Below are 13,566 nucleotides of genomic sequence, written 5' to 3' on the forward strand. Positions count from 1 at the left end.
AACCTTCTTTTGATGAATATCAGCTTTTGATGTTGTTTGAGTTGGTTCACCTGGCCTGCTCCACGATCTTTTCCGCTTGATATTGTTGTAAACAACCCATTTTTCATTGCCAGTTATCAGTCGTTTTAAAAATGGATCATTTTCATTACGTTTCTTTAGCAAATCGCAGCTGCTAATGCGTTGCGTTAACTGTGATTCTTTCAGTTCGTGAGGAACCCATGTATCGAGTTTTTGAACATAGCCAAGTTGTTTTAAGTGATTTTCAATGCATGTATGTGATACATGAAGCTTCTCTGCAATCTCACGTGTTGTACTGTGACAGTCCGAATTGATTATTGCTTTGATTAGGGCGTCATCAACTTCAACTGGACCACCAGAGCGTTTTTCATCTTTGAGTGAAAAATCACCAGAACGAAATTTGGCAAACCAATTTTGACACTGCCGTTCTTTTAAGGCTTCGTCACCATAAACAGCACATAACTTTTTATGAGCTTGCGATGCGTTTTCCCTTTGCGGAAATAAAAAAGCAAAATATGACGAAAATGTTTCTTTTGATTTTCCATTTTTCAACAAACGCCAAACAAAAACTACAAAACAGATCAAAAAACTTTTTTTGCTGATTAACAGCTGAATAGCCAACTATCAAAAAACAAAATGTGTTTTACATTTGTACTACATCTGCAAACCTAAAAATTCAACTGAAGCCATATATGTGTGAAACCCGCAATTACTTAGTTGCCGACCCAATATTATATATTTAATATACAGATATGCATATTGTGAATCACTCACAAAATATTTCTATAGTGAAAAATCTAATTAGGATTTATAACTAAACTAGAGGCCCAGTGCACAAAGATTTGTGCAAGAATGGGCCTTTCTTCCCTTGGCTGCCTGCACCACCTTCAGCCAGAGCCACCTTTTCCTTCCAGTCTGGAGCCACCTTTCTGATTCCCGCACTGCCCAGAGGCCCAGAGCAGCTGGGGATGTGTGGAATGCCTGCATCCACTTGGCGCCTGTGTATTCAAATTAATGTGCAATCTTTGTTGGGTTGATTTGCATACTCATTCCTAATTGGCTGATGGGCATTGTGAAGGTACGGTCAGTTTGCATCTTACTCTTTTATTAGTGTAGATAAACTCAGGCACTGGTGGGATCACAATTTTTTTTTATGTCATTTTTAGAACTTAATCTTTTCTTCATTTCCTTGTAGTTTATTAGAACATAAAATCTCAGAATTGGAGGGAAAGCACAAGGAAGAGTTGGACACCTTAAGGGAAGAGAAGGAGACTCTCCAAACCTTGGTTACTCGGCAAACATATATAATCCAGGAACTTGGGAAGCAGCTGAATAGAGCGACCACCAACAACAGTGTCCTTCAGAAGCAGCAGCTGGAGCTGACGGACACAGTGCATAACCTTGTCAACCTGTTCACTAAAGAAGGTGGTAAGAATTTCTTTCTCACTTTGGGGTAGTAAATATGTTATTTTATATGGAGCAATTACATATTCAATATAAATTTCTATGTTGCATTGATTGTTGTATAAAAGCAGCAAAATAACTTTATTTTTAGAAGCATCTTACAAAGTTTGCAATGACAATGTTCTCATATTTTTAACTTCAGAACACGTTTTCAAAGTTTTCATTTTTGAATTCACGATATCTTTCTAAAAGAACTTTCTAGTTCCTTCTTTCTCTCTTGGTCTTTTTTAGCCTTAGATAAAATTTATGACATTGTCACAGACAAATATTTGGTGTTGGGGTGTTAGACAATTATATAGGACAGAAATTAGCCAGTGTTAAATATTAGGTAACAGTGACAGGGAAAGTTTCAGGAGGATTCCCGTTTTAAAGCTAATATTAATTATTTTGTGGATGGGGGAAGGGGGAGGAGATGAGAGAGTTGCCTGCAAAGAAAGGGATATTTAGATGTTCCTAAAAACTATTATGAGGAGACAAGAATTTTGTTACTAAAAGTCTTTATTTACACTTTATAAAATCTGTATCATTAATACTTAGTTGTGTAAGGAAAAGACCTAACCAGGGCATCTGGGCGTATTTATTCTGGGGTGTCTTTCTGATAGTGGAAATAAAAAATGTTAATATTGCCAAAGCCTGTTTGGCTCAGTGGATAGAGCATTGGCCTGTGGACTGAAAGGTCCCAGGTTCGATTCCTGTCAAGGGCATGCACCTTGGTTGTGGGCACCTTCCCAGTAAGGGGTGTGCAGGAGGCAGCTAGTCGAGTTTTCTCTCTCATCGATGTTTCTGGTTTTCTATCCCTCTCCCTTCCTCTCTGTAAAAATTCAATAAAATATATTCTTTAAAAATTTCAATATCATTAGAATATCTGGAGCTATTTAACCATTGGAAATATTGCAGGGCCATGTCTCATCCATCCCTCTGTCCATCCATCCACCCAACAATTTTTGACTCAGTGGCTGTGTATACTTATCCACTTCAAGCAGAATCTTTCCTGTGCCTCAGAAGAGCTCTTCAAAATTTGGAGCTTAATGTGATCTTCTGAAAGGCTTGCTAATCAGCCTTTCCCAGAGCGGTTGGAATGGTAAATGGTGATGAGCGAAAGAGAACACCACTTACATCTGAAAGTAATGATTGTTATGAAGCTATGGCTTAGCAGTGTTTCCCAAACTTTTGACATAAGTGTATCCCTTCTATAATTTTCGTAACGCCGAGTACCCCTCGTACTCATGAGAATGTAGAATTAGGCGCAGCTAAGCACCAGTGCATATCCCCACCAAACTCCGGTGCAACGCGTACCCCCACCAAACTCTTCCCGTACCCCTGGGGGTATGCGTGCCACACTTTGGGAAACACTGGCTTAGGGGCTCACTCTTGTAATGGTTCAGTGTGCACCTACACTAGACAAAAGTGAGGGCTCCTTTAATTTAAGAGTGGGCTTCAGCTCTAGGAAAAATTAGCTCAATTCCACACTTTTGTGCATAGATGTAGATGCAAATAATAACTCTATATCGTGATCTTGTTTTAAAGACTTTTCACATTTCTCTATTATACTCCATTACCTTTAGTTATTTCTCCTTTAGATAGTCAACACATACCTTTTTCACTCTCTGTAAAGAATATCTTTAAACAGTGAGTTCCCAGAGCCCCGTTAGGGTGTGCTCAGAAATGAGACTGGGAAGGAAAAACCTGCTAATGAGCCGGAGCCTGCCAAAACCTTGAGTGAGAGCCCACTGGAAGGAAAGCATGGTAGGATTTTGCCAGGGAATTTTAATAGAGCTCATGAGTATTTAGAAATTAAGTATTAATATGAGACATATCTATTCTCATATTGAAAACATGTTTTTCTTATCATCCTGAGACTTAAAGCACATGGAGTTAAGTAGTTCTTTTTTTTTTTTTTCATGATGTTAGAAATATCAGGCCCTGGTGATTCTCACAGAGCTCATATGTCTGCCTACTTATCATAACGTTACTTCTTCTCTGAGTATTAGTCTAATAAATGTGACTTTAAACTTTCAGAAGCTGGGGGATGATTTCAAAATTAAAATTCCTGGCTAGGTTTGGAATTTGGAGGCAACAACAGGCAGCCAAACATCTGTTCAATTTGAGAAACATTTATTGAACAGTTATGATGGCACTTCTGATAGATGCTCAGGGTCTGAGGAAAGTAACCATGTCTATTCTATGATGTAACATTAAAAATATAATAATATAGACAGAAATCATCTAATACTTCAGATCTCTAAATGTTTATTTTCTCTTTAATGATACAATCCTAAAATAAGTAACACCCACTCAGGGTCTGAGAAAAATAACCGTGTCTACTCTGTGATATAACATATTAAGAATATAACAATAATACTTCAGGCCTCTAAATATTTATTTTCATTTTAATGATACAATTCTAAAATAAATTCTGATTTAGTTACAGGACTTGTGATCTTAAGGTAAGCCTATTGCCCTATTTGCTAATTCTCATAATCACAAATTTTATTTGTTTCCTGTTAATCTTTCTTTTTAAATCCCACAATTAAGTATTCTAAGTAAATCTTGGTTATTTAAGGACTCATAAGAGACAAAATGGAAAGTAATTCTCACTAAGGCTTCCACCAAGATTTTAATTCTTTATGTATCATTATTTTCACTGGCAACATTATCTTTAGTTATGGTAAATTTTAAATTTTAAATGACTAATAGCATAATGCTGGCTAAATATCAGTTACTAAAATTAAATTTTATTCTAATTCTAAAACACATAAGTAAAATATTTCCCCACTTTTATGACAAAAAAATATTCATTTATCAAATGGATTTATTATTTATCAAAAGATTATATGTAAATATTCTGTTTTTAAATTTAAATATATTAAAGTGTGTCTAAATCATTATAATCACAATAAATGCATTAATTTTCCAAAATGTGTATTTTTAAAGTTCGAAGAGTGGGCTTTTGAAAGTTTTTCCAAAAACATCATGAACTGTGTTTTAATCCAAAAAGCCAAAAATTTTAATTGACCTTAAGGATCCACTAGTTCCAACTTGACTCAGTTATTTATGGAGACAGCCTGAATGTAATACAAGGCAAGACAAGATTTTCTTGGAGTTTTTTCTGTCCTTGGCAACTAATTTAACTATTATGAAACCGTTTCATCATTTATAAAGTCAGTAAAATTGGTCTATTTCACAGTGATAGGGAAATTATTATATTAGATACTGCATATAAAAGCAAAGATACTTATTAATCTGTAGTTCCTTTCTTCCCCTCCAAGTGACAAGATTCAATTAAATACAAATTTATTAAGTGCTATCTATAAGTAAATTTTTTTTTCATGGAAAATGTCTAAATATGATGCTCTAGAATGCCAGACTAGTATCATCTAAGCACCTTCATTAAGCCTCAGTTTTCTTATCTCTAAAATGGGATCATAGCACACAACTGATGAGTTTGTAATAAGAATTAGAAGAGGTTTATATAAACGCTGCCTATCCATAAATAGTGCCTAACTATGGTGTAGTTATGTGCTGCATAATAATGTTTCATTCAACAATGGACCACATAAATGACTGTGGTCATAATGGAGCCGAAATATTCCTATTGCCTAGTGACGTTGTAGCCATTGCAACATCATAGTGCAACACAATAATCATGTTTGTGGTGATGCTGGTGTGAAGAAAACTACTGTGATGCTGGTCATATAGAGCATACCACATGTAAATACACAACAGAAATATTGATAATGACTAATAAATGACTGTGCTACAAGCATATATATTTACTATACTCTAGAGTGTACTCTTTTTACTTACAAAATAAGTTTGCTATAAAATAGTATGTTGGTTTATACCGGCAGCAGCCTCATACATCTAATGTTTATGGAGTCTCCTGATTGCATCGTTTTCTTTTGTGCTTGATTTGATCTCATGTTGTTTGATTCATCATAACATCTAAGCATCAAAATCTACTGCTAATGCTGCCATTAAAAGGCCACATTGAGTGACTGATATAGAAATGAAATTAATAGTGCAGAAGGATTACAAAAGTGGAAAATCAACAAGGGTAATAATGCTCACTGGTTAGCATGTCTGATTCTACCATATCTACAATCTCGAAGAACAAGAATAAAAATGACAGAAGCTATCAAAAGATCTACTTCATTGAAGGCAGCAAGACTAATAAAAATTCAAGAAGGGCCTGTATGAGACATGCAGAAACTTATAATGATCGGGATTGGAGACTAGACACAGAAACATGTCTCTTTAAGTTTCATGATGATCACAGCCAAAGCAAAAAGATTGTTGAAAGAAGAGGTTGGACTTGACTATGATATTGAATTTACTGCTAGCTCTGAGTAGTTTGAACCACTCAAGAATCATTATTTATTAAATAATGTGCAAGTGAGTGGTGAGTCCGTGAGTGCTGATGTGAAGGCAGCTGAAGAATGTTTGGAAACTCCAGATAAGCTGACTGTGGATGAAAATTACTTGCCAGAGCAAATATTCAATATGGATGAAACTTCCTCTTTCTGAAAATGGATGTATAAAAGACTTTTATTCATAAAGAAGCCAAGTGAATACTCGGTTGCAAGGTTTTTAAGGACATGATAACCGTCTTGCTTGGGGACAATTTGCAGTCTACAAATTGACATCCTTTTGATTAGGCACAGTAAGAACCCAGGGCCTTCAAGCATATCAATAAGCACATATTGCCAGTGTGCTATAGGAGGATAAGAAATCTTACATGACCCAGTCCTTCCTCCAGGGTGTCCTGCTAGTAAAATGGAAAGTACAGTTTGTGGAATAGTATACTGTTTAAGATTGTGCTTATTATTGATAATATTTCTAAACATTTTTCTTTTATTGAGGATCTTTATCTCAATATCAAAGTGATTTTGTTATCCCTCTATACGCAACCTCTTTGATCTAACAAATGGATCAAGGAATTATGGCAGCTTTAAAGGAGAAACTTTGCCTAACCTATTGATGCAACTGAGGAAGACACAGATGCAATTGTGGAAGGATTACTACATTTATGACTGCATCAAGATCCTTGCTTGGGCCTGTGGTGATGTCACCAAAGTGTATGAATGGCATGTGGAAAAAGACACTGAAAAGGTTCATTCATGACTTGAAAGGATTTGCCATGGATTAAAAGATTGCAAAAATCAACAAGGCTGTGATTGCATGGCAGACACTTCATCCTGAGTGTGGATTAGGATGGCATCAAGAATCTCCTAGAGGTGGGTCCAGAGGATTTGGTTAATGAGGAGTTTTAGGAATTGGATCTGAAATGCAGTGGCTGAAGGAGACACAAGAGAAAAGGGAAACAGCAGGAGAAGAAGTAGAAAAACCCCCAATATTCGCAGTGAAAAGTTTTAGCAGAAGTTTTTGCAGAGCACAATAAGCTTCTTAAAAAGTTTGAAAAAATGGGCCCTAGCACCAAAATGATTTTATTAATAGAGAGGAATTTTCATGGCACAATATTTGTTTATAAGCAAATCTGTGATGAGAAAAACAAAACAAATCAAGCAAACTACCATAGACGCGTGGTTGGCAAACTGTGGCTCGCGAGCGGCATGCAGCTCTTTGGCCCCTTGAGTGTGGCTCTTCCACAAAATACCACAGCCTGGGTTAGTCTATTTTGAAGAAGTGGTGTTAGAAGAAGTTTAAGTTTAAAAAATTTGGCTCTCAAAAGAAATTTCAATCGTTGTACTGTTGATATTTGGCTCTGTTGACTAATGAGTTTGCCGACCACTGCCATAGACTTATTTCTGAAAAGAGTGGACCTTTCTCAAGAAGAGCCTCAGGCAGGTCCTTCAGGAGACGTTCCAGAGGAAGGCATGATTATCACAGGATGTCATGGCTCCTTGCACGTCACTGACCCTGAAGGCCTTCCAGTGGGACAAGATGTTAAGGTGGAGGACAGTGAGTGATGTTGATGATTCTGACCACATGTAGACCTCTGTGTGCCTGTGTCTTAGTTTTTAACACAAAAAAATAAAATAAAATAAATAAAAATTAAAGGATATAAAATAAACATGTTAAAAAAAATAGAAAATCCTATAGAATAAGAGTATAAAGAAATATGCCGAAACTGGTTTGGCTCAGTGGTAGAGCATCGGCCTGTGGACTGAAGGGTCCCGGGTTCGATTCTGGTCAAGGGCATGTACATTGGTTGCGGGCAAATCCCCAGTAGGGGGGGTGTGCAAGAGGCAGCTGGTCGATGTTTCTCTCTCATCGACGTTTCTAGCTCTCTATCTCCCTTCCTCTCTGTAAAAAAAATCAATAAAAATATTTTTTTAAAAAAGAGTATAAAGAAATACTTTTGTGTAGCTGTACAATGTGTACTTTCAGTTCAGTTTTACTACAAAAGAGTTGAAAAGTTCAAAAGTTTATAAAGTAAAAAGCTTATAGCAAGCTAAGGTTAGCTTATTATTGAAGAAGGAAAAGTGTTTTTAAATAAATTTAGCGCAGCTTAAGTGTACACAGTTCATAAAATCCACAGCAGAGCATAGTAATGTCCAGGGCCTTCACATTCACTCACTCACCAGCGCACCTTCCAGTCATACGCACTCCATTCATGGTAAGTGCCCTGAAAAAGCCTCCCACGTTAAAGCTTCTATCCAAATTTTCACTGCACCTTTTCTATGCTCAGATATGTTTAGGTACATGAATACTTACCATTGTGTTACAATTGCCTAGCGTATTCAGTCCAGTAACATGCTGTACAGGTTTGTAGCCTGGGAGCAATAGGCTGTGCCATCTAGTTCGCGTGTGTAAGTAGGCTATCCCATCTAGGTTTGTATAATTGCACACTATGATGTTCACACAATGACAAAATCTCTGCAAGATGCATTTTACAGAATATATTCCTGTTGTTAAGCGATGCATGACTGTAAATGCTCAAAACAATGTAATTGTTTTTATTTGTGTGCTTGCTGAAGTGCTTATAACTCACTAAAGTTATATAATAAAAGCATGCCTAGAAGTGTTGGCTAGAAGTTTATCCTTTCCCTGAACATGTGTTCAGTGCAGGAACTATAAATTTATCTTTGTGGATAGGGAGTATTTTTGTTTCGTTTCATAGAATTTCTCCTACCAAAACATCTTTATCATGAGAAACATTTAAGCTAAGTACAGTTAATATACACTTTTTCTGAAATAATTCACCAAACTTTCTTCTTCTTGTTTTAAGCAACAATAGTGGTGTCTTAGGCAAACAGTCATTTCAAACTGAATTGCATCTGCTTTGCAAGACTTCGGGCAACACATTTATTTCTGTCTAACCTTTGACTGCCAACATTTGCTCACATTTATTCTTGGGAACATTACCCATTAAAGAAATATTGTCTATTGCCCTCATTGTTACCATAGCGTGAAAGCTTAGCTGATTGCTTCATGCTTTTGGCAATTCACAGTTAATGTGGGAATTAAATAGTTCACACTGATAATGACATGGAAACTAAGTTTGGACTTCTTTGGGGGAAGATAATGACTATCAAATATTCACCAGTCATCTATGTACATAGGTGATTAAAATATCATCACATATGTTGAACACACACAAGGGAAACATATTATGTGATCATGAAATTAATTACTAGCAAAGCATAAAAAAGGAAAGAAATTTTTTAAAAAAGAAAATGGTATTTAGGCTCCATCATAAAATTATGTACAACAATAATCTTACTGTCCAAATCAGCTTGGAGCTTACTACTGCTATACCAAGATATGATTCATAAATTTATCCATTCATTCAAAAAATAGTTATGCAATGAGTATTCTGTTTCAGATTTTCTTTTGGGGATAAGGGTGTTCATCCATTTTTATTTCACAAATATTTGCAGAGTTCCTATAATATACCAGATACTGTTCTGAATACTGGGAAGAAAGGAAAGATGTAATTCAGTCTTTGGTTATAGGAAAACTAGAGTTAGGAGGGAAGAAAGACAGATGAACAGTTATTTCTCTGTAAGTATTTGCTAGAGGTGAGGCCAGGATGCCAGGGCACTAGCAAAACATACATAAAGAACATTAAAATCATGGCAGAGACAGAAGGACCGAGGGCACACTCTCGCCTCTGTAGAGTCTTCTTGCAGGTTTTGTTAAACGTTTGTTATGACTCAGGCATTGCTTAAGCTTTGTGTATTAATTTAGTTTGTCCTCATACCAACAGTATGAGGAAACTACTATGGTTGGTCCAATTTTATAAATTTGACAGAGAACTTGAGCAGTTTGTGTGAAAAGGATACATGGCTGGAAAAGATTGATCCTCTATTAAAACATAGAGTGGCTTTTATGGGGAGATAATGACTAAGTCTTCAAAATGAAGAAGGCAGGGTATATGCAGAGCTCCTCTGGGGAGGAAAGGGAGAGTTGGTGATTTTCATCAGATTCTCCAAAAGGTCTCCTAGGAGAGAAATGATAAAGTCAGTGTCAAATAGGGCCAAATGGAAAGGCAGGTGGAGGGGGAATTTGTGAACAAAGAAGAATTAGAATCAATAAGAAATAATGACTTACCAGAAGTAGAGTTAAACATAACTTCCAAGTTTGGGGTTTGAGTAGCTGAGGGGATGCTAATGATATCCTTAAAATAAGCAATGTCTGAGAAGCAACAAGTTTATGGGGAAAAGCTAATGAGCTTAGTTTGGGCACATTGACTGAGGTAACTGTGGGACAATTAGAATCTGTAAAGGTAGAGAAATCAGAATTTGAAATGCAGGAGAGCAATCTGGGTGGCCATCTATAGATAGGTGCGTCCTCAGAGAAGACAGGTGATAAAGCCATGCAGCAAATGAAGTCATCGAAGTGTGTAATGACTCAACCATCTGGGGATTTATAGATCCATTTCAGAATCTGATGAAAACTAGCCTACCCTTTTCCCCCTACCTAGTGCAAGTACCCACACAAATTTATGCACAGTTTCAGAGGCTTGACATCCTAAGATCATGAACCCACTTTAAAATAATAAGAATGTAAAATAAAAGAAAATGAGGAGTTCTTTCTGGGACAGATAAAAACAGAATCAGAGAAAAAAAAAGAAAACAGAATCAGAGAAAAACTAGTAGAAAATGCTATCATGAAAGAGCTACTTAACTTCAAATAAGCAGAAAGTCAATTTAAAAAAAAACAAACAGACTGAGAACTGAGTTTTGGAACTGGATGACCTTCTCTAGGGAGAATTTGGTTGTAGTGTATGTTCAATGACGTAGGTTGAAGACTAGAATGAGTAAGAGGAAGAAAAGCAGGAAGCGTTATTTATCACATCCCAGAAACTTGAAGGCAAAAAGGACAGGTAACAGTTTTGGCTAGGAAGGTACAAAAGGTAGAGATGATTAAAGAAAGTTAAAAATAAATGCTGAGACATGAGCATGTTTTTATACCTCATTCCCTCTAGTAGGAAGTTCAAACTCAAATCATAAGGAGCTTCTCATGAAGTTCATTTTGAAGACGTCTTTCACATCATCTGAAAGACATAATCACTGATACTACAAATAGTTAAGTGATCCAAATTATTTGGTTTAGTGTCTTTCCCGGAGGCCTGTTGCAGTGGTATGGAACGTTTGATCATTCTTTTTGGTCCTCGGGACTTCTGAAAAGGATAAATGAGGCATTTGCTTCCTTCCCAGTGCTGAGGAGACATTTGGCTCTGTTTTCAGAATAATTCTACCATCTGAAAGGAATTTACCTCCTGTGCAGTGTCTATTGATTTTGTGAAGTAAATCATTCAGTCAATGGATAAGATAGTTTGAACTCCTCTTGCAAGTCCCTTGAGTTAAGAATGACTCTAAAAACATCACAGGCAATGGGAGGAAATTAAAAGTTTTTGACTGTCACTCATATAAATATTGATAAAAATAGAAAATATCATTTCGTTGACTGAGTAAAATATTTGATTTTTCGTTGACTGCGTGCAATGCACAATTTAACATTAGGTAGAAAGAGAAAGAAAAATACAGGAAGTCATCTGCTGAACACCACAGTGAGCACTTGTTCCCATTTAATGAGGGAAATGCTTTATCTTGACAGAAAATTATATGTTAAACATTTACAGTTTCCTTAAAATGAACCACACTTTCTAACACTTCCTTTCATAAAACCCAATGGCTTAAGGGGAAAGTGACTGTTTATTTTTAGAAGTGGTATATTTCTTCTTTATTTGATGGAGCATGTTATCTGCCTTTCGAAAAGTTGTAATTTCTGTAGAAAAAAAAATTGTGTGAATAGTGAATAGCCAAACTAGTGATAACAAAATAAAAAATAATATAGTCCTTGACCTTTCCCATGAACTATTTCTAAACCACATCTTTTGGGGGAGATTTGAAGTTTTGTGGTTAATTCACTTTTGGAATTAGAGTTTCAACTTCAGAAACTAGACTATCTGAAAAGGGATATCTCCTGGTTCCAGCTGGGCCTGGCAGCTACCAGGGTGAAAGGCCACAAAAAAAGAGTGTTGCCTTGATGTTCCAACATTACTGTGAGCAAACTCCATGCCTTCTTCTCTTATGCTTTCATAGTCATACATAAAAACAAGATACTGCCTTTTAACATAAGATTTTTTCTAAAGTCAGTAGCAAAGAACCTTTAAAACTATTGATGAAAAACTTTTGTAGCTTCCTATGGAAGTTCATCATTTATTTTTAACTAAAGATGCCACCATATAACTAATTCTAAGAACACTATAATTTCTCCCTACTACTGGCTTGTTATTCACATTCTGAGTGAGACAGCTTCAGTAACAAATCACATTAATATGTGACCCACCAAGAATAACCTACCTTTTCAATGAGTGAATGTTGAAGATAAATTATTAAATGTGATACAAATTCAGTCAAATCTCTTTTAATTTTATTGTGACCTTTCATATACTCACTAGAGGCCCAGTGCACGGATTTGTGCACCAGTGGAGTCCCTCAGCCTGGCCTGCGAGGGTCAGGCTGAAACTGGCTTTCCGACATCCTCTGAGGGACCTGGATTGCAAGAGGGTACAGGCAAGAACAAGGTATCCCACCAGTGCACGATTGGGGCCTGGGAGTTACGGTAGGAGTGCTCCAGGACATATCTGGCCCATCTTGTCCAGTCCCAATGGGCCAGACCCCAGCAGCAAGCTAACCAGCAGTCAGAGAACCTGCCCTCTGGTGGTCAGTGTGCATCATAGAGACTGGTTATATGGTCAAGCAAACAGTGGGACACTTAGCATATTAGGCTTTTATTATATAGGATAATTATTTTAGGTCTGAACATTCTCTTTTCATAACCAGGGTAATTTCGTTTATAACAGTGAATTTGAACTGTGGATTTCATTTTAAGTGGTGATGTGGTTCTCATAGAAGGTTTTACCAGTTGTTTTGGCTTCATGTACACACAAATGTACAAATAAACCAAATTCAGTCATAATTAATGCAGCCCATGTCCCTAAAACTATTGATAGGATTTAATTTGAGGTGGCCTCCTTACCAGTGTCTCAGAACAGCTATGGCATATGTCACCTGGAAGGTAGGTTTTTTTAAAGTCGGTAGCAAAGAAGGTCTAGAAGGAACGGGACTCAAGACCTCCAGTCCCAACACTCGTCTGGTTGTTTAGCAGAAAAGTGCCACACATCTTGGGAATTTTCCTGTGGCCTGGACACACATGCACAGTTTATAACTGGTACCAACCATTCCATACATATCTTCTTGTGGTTTTGTATCACTCAAAGTGACAGAGGGCACCCTAAGTTCAAACAGGACTCCACGTAAAGCCCCAGCTAGTAGTTAAGAACTGTTCTTCAAGTATATTTCACCACAAGAGTAGGAAACAAAGTTCCATACCTATGATGACAATCAGCCTTTATTTAAAACTTCAAAGTGAAGGTTTGGTGTGTGTATCGGTTTTCAAAAGCATTTGGCACTACTTTCTTCGTTTACAGCATTGCCCAAGGACTTTCATTCCATTTTTAATGACTCTTGCTGAAATCAATTTGTCTTCTAATAAGGCACAAAACATGCCTTATTATGTTTTAAGCTTTCCCACATGCATAGGAAATCTTTTGTTAAAAATCAATATATTCCAGTCATTCCAAAAAACATTACATGAAAAATTAACACA

At 36.6% G+C, this 13,566-nt stretch overlaps 1 protein-coding gene across 4 annotated transcripts in view; it reads left to right on the top strand.

Moving 5' to 3' along the window:
- ANGPT1 (angiopoietin 1) overlaps positions 1-13,566 on the top strand; it is a 229,622-nt gene that overhangs the window by 152,530 nt on the left and 63,526 nt on the right. For 3 of the 4 annotated variants that reach the window (XM_084864479.1, XM_084864481.1, XM_084864482.1), the window contains one exon: positions 1,214-1,446. In XM_084864479.1, the coding sequence (XP_084720605.1) occupies positions 1,214-1,446 (233 nt within the window). The remainder of the gene's footprint in view (positions 1-1,213; positions 1,447-13,566) is intronic. The other variant, XM_084864480.1, reaches the window with a different exon arrangement.

Source organism: Pipistrellus hanaki (assembly GCF_964339955.1).
Source record: "Pipistrellus hanaki genome assembly, chromosome: 17".
Lineage (NCBI taxonomy): Eukaryota > Metazoa > Chordata > Mammalia > Chiroptera > Vespertilionidae > Pipistrellus > Pipistrellus hanaki.